Source organism: Podarcis liolepis, assembly GCF_965112155.1.
Source record: "Podarcis liolepis genome assembly, chromosome: 10".
Lineage (NCBI taxonomy): Eukaryota > Metazoa > Chordata > Lepidosauria > Squamata > Lacertidae > Podarcis > Podarcis liolepis.
In genome coordinates this window covers 66,559,806-66,576,203 of record NC_139562.1, presented here as the reverse complement: position 1 = coordinate 66,576,203, position 16,398 = coordinate 66,559,806, and the positions used below count along the sequence as shown (strand labels likewise).

At 44.2% G+C, this 16,398-nt stretch overlaps 1 protein-coding gene across 3 annotated transcripts; it reads left to right on the top strand.

Annotated features, from left to right (window-relative positions):
• The first annotated feature begins 578 nt into the window (after positions 1 to 578).
• Positions 579 to 16,075, top strand: LOC310687849 (hyaluronidase-like). 3 transcript variants are annotated; one of them, XM_083463655.1, is made up of 5 exons: positions 579 to 786; positions 3,609 to 3,757; positions 6,548 to 7,497; positions 13,128 to 13,217; positions 15,703 to 16,075. In XM_083463655.1, exons 3-5 carry the CDS (start codon positions 6,559 to 6,561, stop codon positions 16,051 to 16,053), a joined length of 1,380 nt encoding a protein of 459 aa, XP_083319781.1. In that variant the 5' UTR covers positions 579 to 786; positions 3,609 to 3,757; positions 6,548 to 6,558; the 3' UTR covers positions 16,054 to 16,075. The 3 variants fall into 3 exon arrangements, with proteins under 3 accessions (XP_083319781.1, XP_083319780.1, XP_083319782.1); XM_083463654.1 differs by lacking the exons at positions 579 to 786; positions 3,609 to 3,757 and adding an exon at positions 3,765 to 3,902; XM_083463656.1 differs by lacking the exons at positions 579 to 786; positions 3,609 to 3,757; positions 13,128 to 13,217 and adding an exon at positions 3,765 to 3,902.
• Positions 16,076 to 16,398: the final 323 nt, after the last annotated feature.

Sequence of the window (16,398 nt, the reverse complement as noted above, 5' to 3'; positions counted from 1 at the left end):
GAACCTACAAAATTTAGTGGGGCTTACTTTTGACTAAGCATCTGTAAGATAGGGTGATTTTCTTGAGAGCCAGTGTGGTGTAGTGGTTGAGAGCGGTAGTCTCGTAATCTGGTGAACCGGGTTCGCAACTCCGCTCCTCCACATGCAGCTGCTGGGTGACCTTGGGCCAGTCACACTTCTTTGAAGTCTCTCAGCCCCACTTACCTCACAGAGTGTTTGTTGTGGGGGAGGAAGGGGAAGGAGAATGTTAGCCGCTTTGAGACTCCTGAAGGGGAGTGAAAGGTGGGATATCAAATCCAAACTCTTCTTCTTGAAACCTAGGCTAAATGGCTCCATTAGCTAAAGTGGTGCCTCAGGTTAAGAACAGTTTCAGGTTAAGAACAGACCTCCAGAATGAATTAAATTCTTAACCCGAGGTACCACTGTATTCTTGGGCAAGATACATCCCTCACTTTTCTCTACTGCTGGACAGAAAAGGTATCCATCAATGTGTGCTAAATAAATGCTCATTTTGGAGATGCTTTATTCCAGGCTGAGGGCTTCTTTGTTTCTCTACATGAGTGCTGATAAAACCCTTTAAAAAAACGGCATTTGTGAGCAAGTTCCTCCTGCAATTTCCAGCTCCAGGACTTTGAGGACACTCGAGCGTAGTGTCCGTAACTGACCTCTGAGACCTGGAAGAGGTGGGGAATGGAAACTGAAATATTTCTCATGTTACTTCTGACCATCATGGATGTGGTGCTTCTGACCGCCTTGGATATCCTCCACAAAGTGAGAATACCAGCCGTGTCCGTAAAAATACAAACCAAAATTTTCAGCATAAAACACCAAATATAGCAGTAGGCTAATAATACCTGTGATATTGTTTGGGCAACTCATAGAACGAATTAACTGTTAATAGGAATGTGTATAAGCTATAAATTCATATCCACGTTACTTATCCACGTAATTATGTGCTGTATTTGAAAAAAAAAAACATTTCCATGTTTCCAGAAGGAAGGAAACATTTCAAATAATGCAGCCAAGTGTCATGTGGGACCTTAAAGACATTTATTATGGCATAAGCATTCATGGACAGGAAATGATTCTTTAATACGTTTAAACCATTCCCTTTGCGAGAGTAAAACCAAGTAAATCTTTCTCTTCATTTCATTTGAGGAATTGACAGGGGAAGATAAAGCAAGTTGACGTATTGTTTGGCAGACCACATCAATTTGCTGACTAGAGTTAATTTTGTGAATCAAGGGTCCCTTTGAAATGTTCCCATTGGTTTCGGCAAGCTTGGACACAAACCTTTAACTCGTTCATTTTCAGGGGACCTTTTTGTGTTTAAAATATGGAGCAGAAAAATTTCTGCATGCTTTTCTTTTTGGGACTCTCCTATGACTAGGAAAGAGATGTGCATCCTTTGGATGTTTAACTAAGCATGACAATGTGGTATTGACTGAGAAATGTCGGAGAATCTGTACCAAGCTGATAATGAGGTAGCAAACTGAATCATTAGCGCCTATGCTCATTACAGAGTTTGGGATTAAAACTATGCAAGATAGCCATAGAAGAAAAAGCAGTGGCAGCAGTAACGAAAGACACCAGTGCCCCTTTTTTGTACAATACACAATAATAAGCAATTTATTTATAATGGGATTTGGATACCACAGATTATTAATTTCCCTAAAATTCAGCTTTGCATGGTTCAAAATGTGCTTTTTACATATTGCAACAGTAGGGAAATCTCAGTGATACGATTTCTCATTATTCTTGAAACAGAATATGGAATATTTTATGGCATCTTCCGAAGACTTATTGTGCCCTCCAGTGAAGATTTGAGCTGGTGTAATGATGTCAATTTCCGTGGGAAATCCTGATCAATTAAAAGCAATAGAAAGGTTGCCTACTCGTAGCCTAATCTCATGAAGCTTCATTAACAGTTTCATTGGCACACCCAGGTGGCTTCATAACTTTGGAGATGGTAGAGACCATGGTTTCCCCAAGGGAAGGTCTCAAGGCTTGCTTGGGGAACATTGCCTTTGTGGGGGAAGAGAGCTTAAAAACAAACAAAGAAAGAAAGTGGTGATGGAGGAAGAAACTTGGATAGCTAACAATAGCAGCTGTAACAGCTTGTTCACGATCCCCTCTATCAGGTCCCACACCCCGCCTACCAGGTGATTCACATTTGTTGTTTAGTCATTTAGTCGTTTCCGACTCTTCATGACCCCATGGACCAGAGCACGCCAGGCACTCCTGTCTTCCACTGCCTCCTGCAGTTTGGTCAAACTCATGCTGGTAGCTTCGAGAACACTATCCAACCATCTTGTCCTCTGTCGTCCCCTTCTCCTTGTGCCCTCCATCTTTCCCAACATCAGGGTCTTTTCCAGGGAGTCTTCTCTTCTCATGAGGTGGCCAAAGTATTGGAGCCTCAGCTTCAGGATCTGTCCTTCCAGTGAGCATTCGGGGCTGATTTCCTTCAGAATGGATAGGTTTGATCTTCTTGCAGTCTATGGGACTCTCAAGAGTCTCCTCCAGCACCATAATTCAAAAGCATCCATTCTTCGGCAATCAGCCTTCTTTATGCTCCAGCTCTCATTTCCATACATCACTACTGGGAAAACCACAGCTTTAACTATACGGACCTTTGTTGGCAAGGTGATGTCTCTGCTTTTTGAGATGCTGCCTAGGTTTGTCATTGCTTTTCTCCCAAGAAGCAGGTGTCTTTTAATTTTGTGGCTGCTGTCACCATCTTCAGTGATCATGGAGCCCAAGAAAGTAAAATCTCTCACTGCCTCCATCCCCCCCCCTTCTTTTTGCCAGGAGGTGATGGGCCCAGTGGCCATGATCTTAGTTTTTTTGATGTTGAGCTTCAGACCATATTTTGTGCTCTCTTCTTTCACCCTCATTAAAAGGTTCTTTAATTCCTCCTCACTTTCTGCCATCAAGGTTGTGTCATCTGCATATCTGAGGTTGTTGATATTTCTTCTGGCAATCTTAATTCCAGCTAGGGACTCATCCAGCCCAGCCTTTCGCATGATTCTAAAATGACAGATTTAAGGACTCTCAGCATTTCTAGGGTCCTCCAGATGTGGAGAAACTGCTTTGGGCTGTTGGGGAGAACCTGATATGGCCACCTGAATATTCAGCACTATAAGGCAGTCTGCCAGGGTGCGAATGGAGCCCATGGACACTAGCGACATGAGAACTATGGCATGTAGGAAGGCCATGTTGAAGTTCAAGGAACCAGCCTTTCAACCTGCCTCACTGGAGCAAGCATATGAACATGGTCACCCCTCCCAACACTAATATCCAATGGAGGGGATTGTGTAGCTGTGGGAGGATGGTAGAAAAGGGGAGCACACTGCATGTGGCATGGCCATATTTTCAGCTTTCCATGTGGCATGCTGTTCATATAACTGACCTCATGCTCCATCCCTTTTACCCCAGCTGCCGTGGTTGTTGCCTTCACTGCTATCACTGTCGCCACACAATCCAGTGCTGTGCCAACATTGTAGAGTAATTTGGCAGCTACTTGGCCCGAGATGCAGAGGCCTGGTAGCTTAATACAGTGTATTGTGGCAGCTGACGGATGTGCATGATAGGAATGGGGAATCTAAGAGGTACCTAGTGAAATTCCTAACTATAGGAATTATCCCCTGCCAGATTCCTTCTTGCATTTGAGGGTTCGGAAAAATACATTACCAACACCCTTAAATTCTTGTTTCTTGGAAGATGTCAACAGGCATGGAAACCAAGGAGAAATAGAATGGTGGGATTATAATGGAACGGAACTTCAGTACACAGAGGGATCTGAGAAGGAATGAAGGACCAGGGATGGTTACCATCAAACCTGTTGGAAGCATCAGAGGAAGTGATGAGCAAATAATCTGTCTCCTGCTCTGCCTACATATAGGGTTAGTGTTGGGCCCATGAAAAATATAACAGACTCAGAAGCAATAGTGTAGTGTAAATGGCTTGGCTGTTCAGTGGGGCCTGGGGGAAGATGATGGGATAAGTCATTTCCCAGTAAGGGGCCTCCAAGGAGTCTGCCTGCCTCCTCCCACTCAGCTGCCCTACAGCTGAGGGGGAGGCGGTGGGCAGACCGTTTGGGGCAGCATGGAGCCTGCGGGTGCCCAAGCCACCGCATAACTCCCAGGAGAGATGGTGGCTCGGGCGCGCTGCAGGCCCCGCGGTGAGTGCCACCCGGCATTTTGTCACCCCCCTCAGTAGTGACACCCAGGGTGGACCGCCCCTACCACACACCCCTTCCTCCGCCCCTGGCTGGCTACTGTACAAAGGCAAAATTTCCATTCATTGATCCACCCACTTTGAATGAAGGGATTTGAACTATTTTACCCACATAACACAGCACTACAAATATAGGCATTATGGTGGCATGACAGCAACATCAAAAAATGTTGCAAAATGATGAGCCAAAGGAAATGTTTAGCATTGAGATATTGCTGCTGTGTGATAAATTTCATCTTGTAAAACACTTCCTGGAACAATTTCTACGTTGTCAATATGTTGTGTATTACATACATTCAACAGCTAGTAATAATAATAAAAAACTAATAAGAACCAGTAGGAGGGGGAAATGTATGTTTTATTTAATGTTTTTATAGTAATCAAACCGACATAGCAGGGATTTGCTTATTAGTGATGGTTATTTTATCCCTTTATGATGTGCTTTTAGAATGTTATTCAAGATTGGTTTGGAAACCTTGCAGGGAACTCTATTGCAATTCTGTTTTTGGAATTGAACTTTCATCAAATGACTGATTAAATTCATGCAAAAATACTGGTTTGCACAAACAAAGGCCTACATTTACCTCAGAGTAAGGGAATATAGGGCTGGATTCAACTAAGTAGGGGGACTATTGAGAGCTACCACAAGTCCTGCTTGTGAAACAGGGCTTTCTCTCCCACCAACATATGCCCTGTGCACAAGAGGAGGAGAGGAGAGACGTTAGGCAAGTAGAATGACAGCATTGATAGAAATCATGACTGACACTACAATCCTATGCATGCCTACTCAAATGTATGCACCACTTAGTTAATTTCACTAACTCCAAGTTTATATAGGGCAGGGGTCTGCAACCCACGGCTCCGGAGCCGCATGTGGCTCTTTTACACCTTTGCCACGGCTCTGGGGCGGATACTAGCGAGGGGAGGAGGCGCATTGTGCGCCCCGACACTCCCCACTGTGGCGGGCGCTGTACTGGCTGTGACGTCGCATGGGGGCGGTGCGTGCGTTAGTCACGCACCGTCCCGACGTCACCTTCCCGCCCGCTGTCAGATCGCAGCTCCAGAGATATATTTGTTTTAAATGTCACAATGGTTTTGCGGCTCCCAGTTTTTTTTCCTTCGGAAACGGGTCCAAGTGGCTCTTTTTGTCTTAAAGGTTGCAGACCCCTGATAGGGTGACAATTGGATCAATCTGCACATATTTTTCCACTTTTAATTCAGGCATGGCGAACCTTTGGCCCTCCAGATGTTGATGAACTACAACTCCCATCAGCCTCATCAAGCATGGGAAATGGCCATAGGTGATGGGAGTTGTAGTTTAGCAACATCAGCAGGGACAAAGGTTCCCCACACCTATTGATCAATTCATGTCAGGGTCTGGGCAGAGGAGGAATGGTGGAGACCGCCTCCCCAGCCTGACCCTTCCAGAGAAGAAGGAGACAGTTCAGAATTACAACACGGGTTTGAGGGAGGTCACAGCTCAGAGGCAGATGAGGGGGGAAGCTGGGAAATAATGGGAGAGGAAAAGGAAGCAGCACTAGTGGAGTGACAGCTGACAGACTCAGTGTCTTTAGAAAGCATTCCAGACCCACTCCCTTCTCCCAAAACATTGCGGGCCTTGAAAGTAGTAGAGCAAAGAGCTCAAAGACTGAAGTTGCTTTCCAGCATCCATAGCAATGACTCATGAGGAAGTGGGAGAGATGGATGGGGTGGGGTTTCACTCAGAGCAACGCCATTATTCTGAGGGGCCACATTCCCAAGCCTCTCTCTGTGAATATTGAATAAAAGCAGATGGCAAGGCTTTGGCTCCTCTGCCACCTGATAATAATAATAATAATAATAATAATAATAATAATAATAATAATAATATAATTTATTATTTATACCTCACCCATCTGGCTGAGTTTCCCCAGCCACTCTGGGTGGCTTCCAATCAAGTATTAAAAACAATACAGCATTAAATATTAAAAACTTCCCTCAACAAGGCTGCCTTCAGATGTCTTTTAAAAAGAAGATAGCTGCTTATTTCCTTCACATCTGAAGGGAGGGCGTTCCACAGGGCAGGCGCCACTACCGAGAAGGCCCTCTGTCTGGTTCCCTGTAACCTCACTTCTCGCAATGAGGGAACCGCCAGAAGGCCCTCGGAGCTGGACCTCAGTGTCTGAATGATGGGGGTGGAGACGCTCCTTCAGGTATACAGGACCAAGGCCATTTAGGGCTTTAAAGGCCAGCACCAACACTTAGAGGGGCAAAGTTCTTCCCGACTCTTGGTTGACACTGTTCATTACCGTTTCTTTCTTATCTCTTTCAGTTTTTCCTTTGATGAAGTTCCCTCATACTATGAGCCACCTGTGGATTGAATACCTAGCACTGTGGGTGTTGCTGATGGTCGACAACGGAAGTGAAATCATGCAGGCGAGAGCACCACTGTTCCCTAACAAACCATTTCTAGTAGTTTGGAATGCACCTACTGAGCAGTGTCAGCGGCGCTACAAGGTCGATTTGGACCTCAACGTTTTCGACATCCTGACAAATCCAAACGAGACCTTGAGCGGCTCCAGTGTGACAATATTCTATCACACTCATCTCGGGTACTATCCCCATGTAGAAGACAATGGCGAATCCATCAATGGCGGGGTGCCGCAAAACGAGAGCCTCATCAAACATCTCATCAAAGCCAAGGCTGACATTGAGCGTTCCATCGCCATGAAGAAATTCCAGGGACTCGGGGTCATCGACTGGGAAAACTGGAGACCCCAGTGGGATAGAAACTGGGGCCATAAAGCCATTTACAGAAATAAGTCTCTTGAACTTGTCAGAAAGCAGCATCCTGAATGGCCTGAGAACAAGATCAAGAAAGTTGCGAAGGAAGATTTTGAAAATGCAGGGAGGGGTTTTATGAACAGCACCCTTTTCCTAGCTGAAGATATGAGGCCAAATGGGCTCTGGGGTTACTATCTCTACCCAGACTGCTACAATTATGATTACAAGAACCACCCAGACAAGTACACAGGCAAATGTCCAGACATTGAATCGTTCCGGAATGATAATCTGCTTTGGCTGTGGAAAGAAAGCACTGCCCTTTACCCTTCCATATACCTGGAATACATGTTGAAATGCAGCCCAAACGCTCTGAAATTTGTACACCATCGGGTTAAAGAAGCAATGCGCATTGCTTCGATCGCTCGGAAGGACTATGCTTTGCCTGTTTTTGTGTATGCTAGGCCATATTATGCCTATACATTCCATGAGTTGACGGAGGTAAGGATGCTGGTATCTAATAAGCTCCCAGATCCACCAACACGTGTTACCCTTTCTGATATTCTTGCATATTGACGGGATTGTACAGAGGTGAAAACCATACTGTTAGAGAAAGGGACTTATGGAAGATCGCAGGACAGCTTTTGCTAGTAATCTGTACTTTGAAACCAGGACTCCCTGCTATGGAAGGTGGATTGCAGACTTCTCTTAAATCTGAGGGTACACTAGTGATGCCAAACATTCACATGAGCAGCAATATGCATAAAAGAGACGGCAAAGGTGGTATGGGAACCAGGGCCTAGCAGTTAGAGGTCCTCAAAGATGTTTCTTTATGGCAGGGATAGGGAACCTATAGCTGTCCCAGACATACAACTCCCATCATTCCTTTTTTAAAAAAATATTTATTAATTTTTCAGGTATACATTTCCCACAATTAAATATACAGCAATACATTGAATGACTTCCCTTCTTCTCCTTCCATGGTTCCTTAACTATTCTGTTTCCTCCATCTAGTTCCCCCCTTTCCATTATATCTTAATCTACATTATACTGTTGAATTTACAATTTTCACTTGCTTACAGTTGTTTTCCAAATACTCCACAAATATTCTCCATTCCTCTTTATACACCCATTCTTATTGTTCTCTTACCTTGCTGGTTAGGCCTGCTAGCTCTGCACATTCCATCATTTTCAGTTGTTCCTCCTCCTCTGGACCTTCTCCCACCTTCCATTTCTGAGCTAACATAATCCAAGCTGCTGTTGTTGCATACAGAAACAGCTTTTTCTGCCCCCTGTCTGTACCACACCCCAAAGAAATACCTCTGGGTTGTTTTTTTTGGGGGGGGGGGGATGTTCTTTTAAACAATTTTTTCATTTCATTATAAATCATTTCCCAATACAGTCATACCTTGGTTTTCGAACAGCTTAGTTCTTGAATGTTTCGGCTCCCCAACGCCACAATAGTTCGGTTTGCGAACTATTTTTGGAAGCCGAATGTCCGGCGGGGCTTCCGATTGGCTGCAGGAGCTTCCTGCAGCCAATCAGAAGCCATGTTTTGGTTTCTGAATGTTTTGGAAGTCGAACGGACTTCCGGAACGGATTTCGTTCGACTTTCAAGGTACGACTGTACTCCTTAACTATTCTGCATGACCACCACATATGATGAAATGCTCCTTCTGCTTCTTTCCATTCCCAACAGATACCTGCAACTCCCATCATTCCTGACCATTGGCCACATGGACTGGACTTGATGGGAACTGGAGTCCAACAACATAAAAGTTTCTCATCCTCGCCTTAGGGAAATGCATATTAAGCCTATCCCCAAGGCTTCATTGAGAGGGGAGTGGGACTCACCCGTCAAAGCACTCACTGGTCACCATGCCTCAAAGTTTCTGCATTTAGCATCTGTGAGGATGGGGTTTTATGTGGGTACATCTTCATGCTGTTGGGAATCCTGACTGAACCTGGGTTCTTGACGGTACGTGTAACACCAGGGAACTATGGCTGGCAGGCATGTTAATCCCATTCCTCTCAAAAAATCACTAAAGTTACCTGTGCCCCATGGGAAGGTGCTTATGTATATATCTCAGCTTGACTGGCAAACTGTTAAATGTCTCATGTAAAAGCACTGATCTAAAATACAGTGGAACCTCAGGTTATGAACTTAATTCATTCTGGAGGTCCATTCTTAATCCGAAACCATTCTTAACCTGAGGTGCACTTTTGCTAGTGGGGGCCTCCCACTGCTACCGCGCCGCCGGCATGCAATTTACGTTCTCGTCCTGGACAAAGTTTGCAACCCAAGCTACTACTTCCGGGTTAGCGGCGTTTGTAACCTGAAGTGTTTGTAACCCAAAACGTTTGTTTCCACTGTAACCAGAATAATTATGCAGTGATAGATTGAACTATTTTTATACAATCATGTGCATTCTTTGTAAAGTAATGTATAGCGCTGCATTTTCGCAGTCCACTCTATTTTCTGTGTTGGCCGGTGTGAGGAAAAATACAGGGCTGGCAACAAACAGAGGCTGGTGTGAGGTGTATGAGAATGGGAGGGGAGAACAGTGTGTGATTTCTATCACCTCAGTGAGAACAAGGCCTCAGAAGCTGCATCCAGTTAAATGCAGTGTATAATACATCAGCTTTATTTGCTCTCTCGGGTCAAAGAAATGTCACAGGTTGACTGTGGTCACCTGCTGAATTACAAAGGCCAGAGTGAAATTGCCAGAAGCAGTTAAAATGACAAGACCAGATAAAACAAACAAACAGAAAAGCATACCACTGATTCAGCTAGTACTGAAACTCAGCAGTAATTAGTGATCAGCACCATAAAATACAATACAATACAAAAACAGCTCATTAACTAACGCAGAAAGAAAATATTCATCATAAATGTGCACATAAGGACGATTGAAAGCAAAGAATTAAAAACATATTTTTATTATAATGTTTCCAGGCTGTGTCTCATCTTGGGGAGTGCACAACAGTTAATGAAATACAAAATACTAAAACCATAAAAAGTCTAAAATCAAATATACAATGATTGCAAACAGTACCGATCTCATCCCTCCACAGATGCTCGACAGAACAGAAACATTTTCACGTGGCAATGAAAATTTGGAAAAACAAGCTTTCCCCTTCCCAGCAGTTTTTTTTTTAAAAAAGAACTGGCAATATATATTTCCATTTTCACCGTCACTCAGAACCTGCAGAACATGTTTCAAATCAGCTATAGTTTCCAGACCATCTTCAAGAGCAGCCTTATGTAAACCACGTTACAGTCATACCTTGCTGTTCGAACGCCTAGCGACTTGAATGTTTTGGCTTCCGAATGTGAGTGTTCCGGGTTGCAAACGTTTTTCGGAAACCGAACATCCGACGTAGCTTCTGCAGCTTCTGATTGAGTGCAGGAAGCTCCTGCAGCCAATCAGAAGCCACACCTTGGTTTTTGAACATTTTGGGAATTTGAGCGGACTTCTGGAATGGATTCCGTTTGAGATGGGTACGACAATTCTAGCAAGTAAAGAAGTTACTACTACTACTACTACTACTACTACTAATTTTTATTTATACCCCGCCCTCCCCAGCCAAGGCTGGGCTCAGGGTGGCTAACAAGCAATAATAAAAACAAGTTGAATGAATACAACTTAAAAACAAGATTAAAATACAACATTAAAATATTGAAACTTTAAAATATTAACATGCAGCCTCATCACAGGAGGAGAAAGGAAAAAGAAAGAGGCGGAGGGAATCAAATTGGCTCCAAGCTAAAGGCCAGGTGGAACAACTCTGTCTTACAGGCCCTGCAGAAAGAAATCAGATCCTGCAGGGCCCTGGTCTCATGAGACAGAGCGTTCCACCAGGTTGGAGCCAGTGTTGAAAAGGCCCTGGCTCTGGTTGAAGCTTATCTAACTTCCTTAGGGCCTGGGACCACTAGGGTGTTGCTATTTATGGACCTTGAGGCTCTCTGTGGGGCATACCGGGAGAGGCGGTCCCGTAGGTACGAGGGTCCTAGGCCATGAAGGGCTTTAAAGGTCAAAACCAGCACCTTAAACCTGAACCTGTACTCCACTGGGAGCCACTGCAGTTGGAAAAGCACTGGGTGAATATGTTCCCATGGCAGAGACCCCACGAGGAGCCTCGCTGCAGCATTCTGCACCCGCTGGAGTTTCTGGGACAGCTTCAAGGGTAGCCCCGCGTAGAGCGAATTACAGTAGTCAAGCCTGGAGGTGACCGTCGCATGGATCACTAGGGTGTAGACCATCATGGCTAGGCAACTCCAGGAAGGATTTCAGTTGGCAAACCAGCCATAGATGGCAATAGCTGTGGCTGCATCCACCTGGGTTTCCAATGCTGGTTCTGGGAGTATGTTCACCCGATTATGCAGAGATTTCCACTTCAGATCTCCCACATAGGTTTGACACTGAAGCTGATGGAGGTGTTGGGGGGTGAAGTTAGCATCAAGAGCCCCTTCCTCTCTGTCTACATGTAGGAGGAGGAAGGTGGAGCAAGTGATCAGGGCTATGTTGTCTAAACTTTCTATCACTTGTATATATTCAAGGCAGTTCTGGTGGATACAAAATTCCCTACATTTCAGTTCTGTATTCAAGCTCTGTACACACCATACGCTTAAAGCATGCAACTTCCTCTGAAAAATCTGGGGAACTGTAGTTTATTATAAGGGTGGTAGAAATTGGAGCTCCGTAGGAGATAAACTAAGGATGCAGGTGGCGCTGTGGGTTAAACCACAGAGCCTAGGACTTGCCAATCAGAAGGTTGGCGGTTTGAATCCCCATGACGGGGTGAGCTCCCGTTGCTCGGTCCCAGCTCCTGCCCACCTAGCAGTTCGAAAGCACGTCAAAGTGCAAGTAGATAAATAAGTACCGCTCCTGCAGGAAGGTAAACGGCGTTTACATGCACTGCTCTGGTTCGCCAGAAGCAGCTTGGTCATGCTGGCCACATGACCCGGAAGCTGTACGCCGGCTCCCTCGGCCAATAAAGCGAGATGAGCGCCGCAACCCCAGAGTCGGTCACGACTGGACCTAATGGTCAGGGGTCCCTTTACCTTTACCTAGGAGATAAATTTACAGTTCCCAGGATTCTTTGAGGGCAGCAATCTATTTTAAATGTATGGTGTGTACAGAACCTCTCAAAACAGGACACTTTATGTCATCTGTAATTCAGGGTTGGTACAGGGATGGGATATCACAGGATCAGTGCTGAATTATAGAGCTGTCAGGGGATGGGGTATAGCTTTCTGGATTCAGAACTTTTGACTTTAATAGATGGTTCACTTTGCTTCAAAGGTTATATGTTTACTGTGCTCTAACCTGATCATTTGGGTGTCTCTTGAAACCGCCACCATTGCTTTTACTGCAGACAGTGTTTGCTTATTTTTTAAAAAAGAGAGTTGATAGTGGTGCTTGCCTATGATGTGTGCATTCAACTCACTGAGATCTCTGGCAAACAGGCACTACAGAGTATTACTGTAGTGTTTCAAAAACCACCCAAACTTGTTTCACGAGAGGTGACCCCCCAACCCCCCCTGAAAAAATGGGTGGATACAAAATGGGCAATGATGCTTTGACTGTGCATCATGCTCTATTAGGGTTGCCATGTGTCCTCTTTTTCCAGGACATGTTCTCTTTTTCAGGGGTGAAATTTCTGTCCTGGTGGATTTTTTATAAAAAAATGGCAAAATGTCTCTGGCTATACTTTCTGGATGAGATGAAGACATAACGGGTGGCTGAAGACTTGCTTTCCTCTTTTCTTCTCCTGACCCCCTCAGCAATATATCACAGCTACTATAGGGACGCGGGTGGCGCTGTAGGTTAAACCACAGAGCCTAGGACTTGCCGATCAGAAGGTCGGTGGTTCGAATCCCTGCGACGGGGTGAGCCACATGACCTGGAAGCTGTACGCCGGCTCCCTCGGCCAATAAAGTGAGATGAGCACCGCAACCCCAGAGTTGGCCACGACTGGACCTAATGGTCAGGGGTCCCTTTACCCTTTTACTATAGCTTACATGTCATAGGGGTATTTAGAATGAGAGCCGTCTCAGAGTCCTCTTTTTTGCTCGTCAAAATATGGCAGCCCTATTATATTATGCATATCCGTGGCTTACTTTTCAGGAAGACTTGGTGAACACTATTGGTGAGAGTGCAGCCTTGGGGGCAGCAGGAGTTGTCCTGTGGGGAAGCATGCAGTATGCCAGTTCTAATGTAAGTGAATTTGGGTTAAGAAAATGAGCTGAGTTTTGCAGGAATTCTTGGGACACCCCCTCCTCCTAAACATACCCCCAATCCTCAAAAGATGGCAGCAAAGATAGCAGGTTCTTGCTATTTCTATGGACCACAGATCTGGGAATGGCAATATGCATTCCAATACTGGCCTTCCCAGAAAAAAAGATCTCCAATGGTTTAGCTCATGGGTAGGCAAACTAAGGCCTGTGGGCCGCATCCGGCCCAATCGCTTTCTCAATTTGGCACACGGGAATCAACGCGTTTTTACATGAGTAGAACATGTCCCTTTATTCAAAACACATCTCTGGGTTATTTGTGGGGCCTGCCTGGTGTTTTTACATGAGTAGAATGTGTCCTTTTATTTAAAATGCCTCTCTGGGTTAGTTGTGGGGCTTAGGAATTCATTCATTTTTTCCCCTTCCAAAAACATAGTCCGGTCCCCCACAAGGTCTGAGGGACAGTGGACTGGCCCCCTGCTCACAAAGTTTGCTGACCCCTGGTAGCTCATACAAATCCCCAAATCAAATTTACTTTATTTGATTTGTTGGTACTGATCCAAAGATATACAGAAATACATACCCATTACAAAGTATCTTTTTATAATATACTGAGATAAAATGACTAATTAATCTAAAAAAGAGCAAAGAAAATACAAGAAAATGAGAAATCTAAAGAAGGAGAAAGAAAAAAAGAAGGAAAATAAAGAAAAAAACTAAAGAAAGAGTAGAATAAAAGGATTTCTGCTCTCTGCAGCTACATATAACATCCATTCTTTAGAACGCAATTATTCTATCTTCTATAAGCTAGTATTTTTTTCAACCTTCAAATCCAGATATTACAAGTTCATTTTCTCTTTTATGCAAAAGTCCATAAGGAATTTCCAATCCTTAACAAATGTTGTTAATGGTTTTTCCTTTAATTAAGAATGTTGGTTTAGCCATCTCAGCTAAGTCCAATAATTATATCAGCCATTCTTCTGTAAGTGGGTAAGGCACTCTCACACATCAAATTTAGAATACATCTGAACAGGACAAGCTCGGTGGCTCATCTGACTGAGAGGTAAACCTAGAGATTTGCATGTGGTTCTTGTGTGCATGCATTTGGAAGAATATGGGCTCAGCTACATTAGTAAAGAAAAAGCGTTTTATATGTGTTATAACACTGTGATGCCAGGTGGCGCTGTAGAGTTCTGTCTTTCGCCAGTGTGATTTCCCACTTTGAGGTTTACAACACGTTTTCCTGAAACGCTTTTCTGATGTGTCTAGATCCAGCCTGTAGTAACACTTGGGGTGTCAAATGTAGAATGCACGGGCTGTGCAACATTTTGTGCTGAAGAACTCAAACCCAAATTTTATTTTTTTGGTAGCATGTAATAGAGATATTCTTGGGACGCGGGTGGCGCTGTGGGTTAAATCACAGAGCCTAGGACTTGCTGATCAGAAGGTTGGCGGTTCGAATCCCCGCGACGGGGTGAGCTCCCGTTGCTCGGTCCCTGCTCCTGCCAACCTAGCAGTTCGAAAGCACGTCAAAGTGCAAGTAGATAAATAGGTACCGCTCCGGTGGGAAGGTAAACGGCGCTTCCGTGCGCTGCTCTGGTTCGCCAGAAGCAGCTTTGTCATGCTGGCCACATGACCCGGAAGCTGTACACTGGCTCCCTCAGCCAATAAAGCGAGATGAGCGCCGCAACCCCAGAGTCGGTCACAACTGGACCTAATGGTCAGGGATCCCTTTACCTTTTTTTAACAGAGATATTCTAATGAATGTACTCATTTTGTGCACGTGCGATTTTGGCTTCAAAAATCTGTGATCTACCAAACCTATTTATGCTAGACTTTGAATGGGGAAGCAAAGAGGAAGTTACTACTTGCCTTTAAGAGACTGGAGGATGGGGAGAACCTGGTACTGGGATTAGCAAATGTCAGACCAAACACTTTCCTTACCCACACATGTTGTCATTGTCCTCTGTACTCCAGAAATTTATGAATAAACAAACAAAGCTGAGATTTTTGTGATTCAAAGAACTTCATAATCACTCATGACTGAACACATTTTACATCCCCTTGAACAAATATCTAGTCATTTAGACAATACAGTGGTACCTCGGTTCTCGAACAAAATCCGTTCTGGAAGCCCGTTTGGCTCCTGAAACATTTGAAAACCGAGGCACGGCTTCCCATTGGTTGCAAGAGCTTCTTGTACTCAGTGGAAGCCTGGAAGCCACGTCAGAAGTTCAGGTTCCAGAAGATGTTCAGAAACCGAAACACTTACTTCTGTGTTTTTGGCTTCCAGGAGCCAAAACGTACAATAACAGAAGCGTTCAGGAACCGAGGTTTGACTGTAGTGCTAACTGCTTAGAGGTGGAATCCTATAGTTCTACTTACCTGGGAATAAGATCCATTGCACTCAGTGTGACCTATTTCTGAGAAGACATCTATAGGATTGCTCTGTCTTTGTTTTCCTTTAGGACAGCTGCTTAACTGTGAAAAAGTACGTTGATGGTCTCTTCGGACATTACATCATGAATGTGACCTCTGCGGCCAAGCTCTGCAGCAAAGTTCTCTGTAAGAAGAATGGAAGATGCATTCGTAAAAACAGTGAATCAGATGCCTACCTGCACTTGTCTCCTGACAGTTTTAAGATTTGGCTCAATATCTCTGAAACGGAGAGAAGAGTAGTTGTACAAGGAAATCTGAAGCAGGAGGACATGGAGGTTATGAAAGAGAAATTCATCTGTCAGTGTTACCAAGGGTGGATGGGGTTATTTTGTGAACTGCCTACTCACCACAAAAAGCAGTGCAAACCTCATTCAGTCTAATATTCAATATTTCATTACCAAACTCTTACTGTGGAGTGTTAGTCAGATTTTAATCAAAAGCAGACAGACGTTTATTGACGGATGAATTCCCCAATACAAAGCAAATTACCCAAGAACCCAAGTATATTCATAAAACCATTTACTCTAAAATCAGCAAGTTGAGTATCCCATACAATTAACAGAACTGTCTTGAGTGAATACTATACTGCAAAACTCTCTGAACTTTTCATGCTGGGGACCAATGCTTCTTTTCTAAAAAAAAAGTGTTTAGGGGTACTCTCATTTTGACTTAAAGAAAATACCATTTTATAGGTCAGACCAGGGAAAATAAATACAAAAAATGGA

Coding starts and splice junctions, on each gene's coding strand:
- LOC310687849 (XM_083463655.1), top strand. CDS start 6,559: ATGAAGTTCCCTCATACTATGAGCCACCTGTGGATTGAATACCTAGCA. Junction 7,498..13,127: donor CATTCCATGAGTTGACGGAG/GTAAGGATGCTG, acceptor CTTACTTTTCAG/GAAGACTTGGTGAACACTAT. Junction 13,218..15,702: donor TGCAGTATGCCAGTTCTAAT/GTAAGTGAATTT, acceptor GTTTTCCTTTAG/GACAGCTGCTTAACTGTGAA.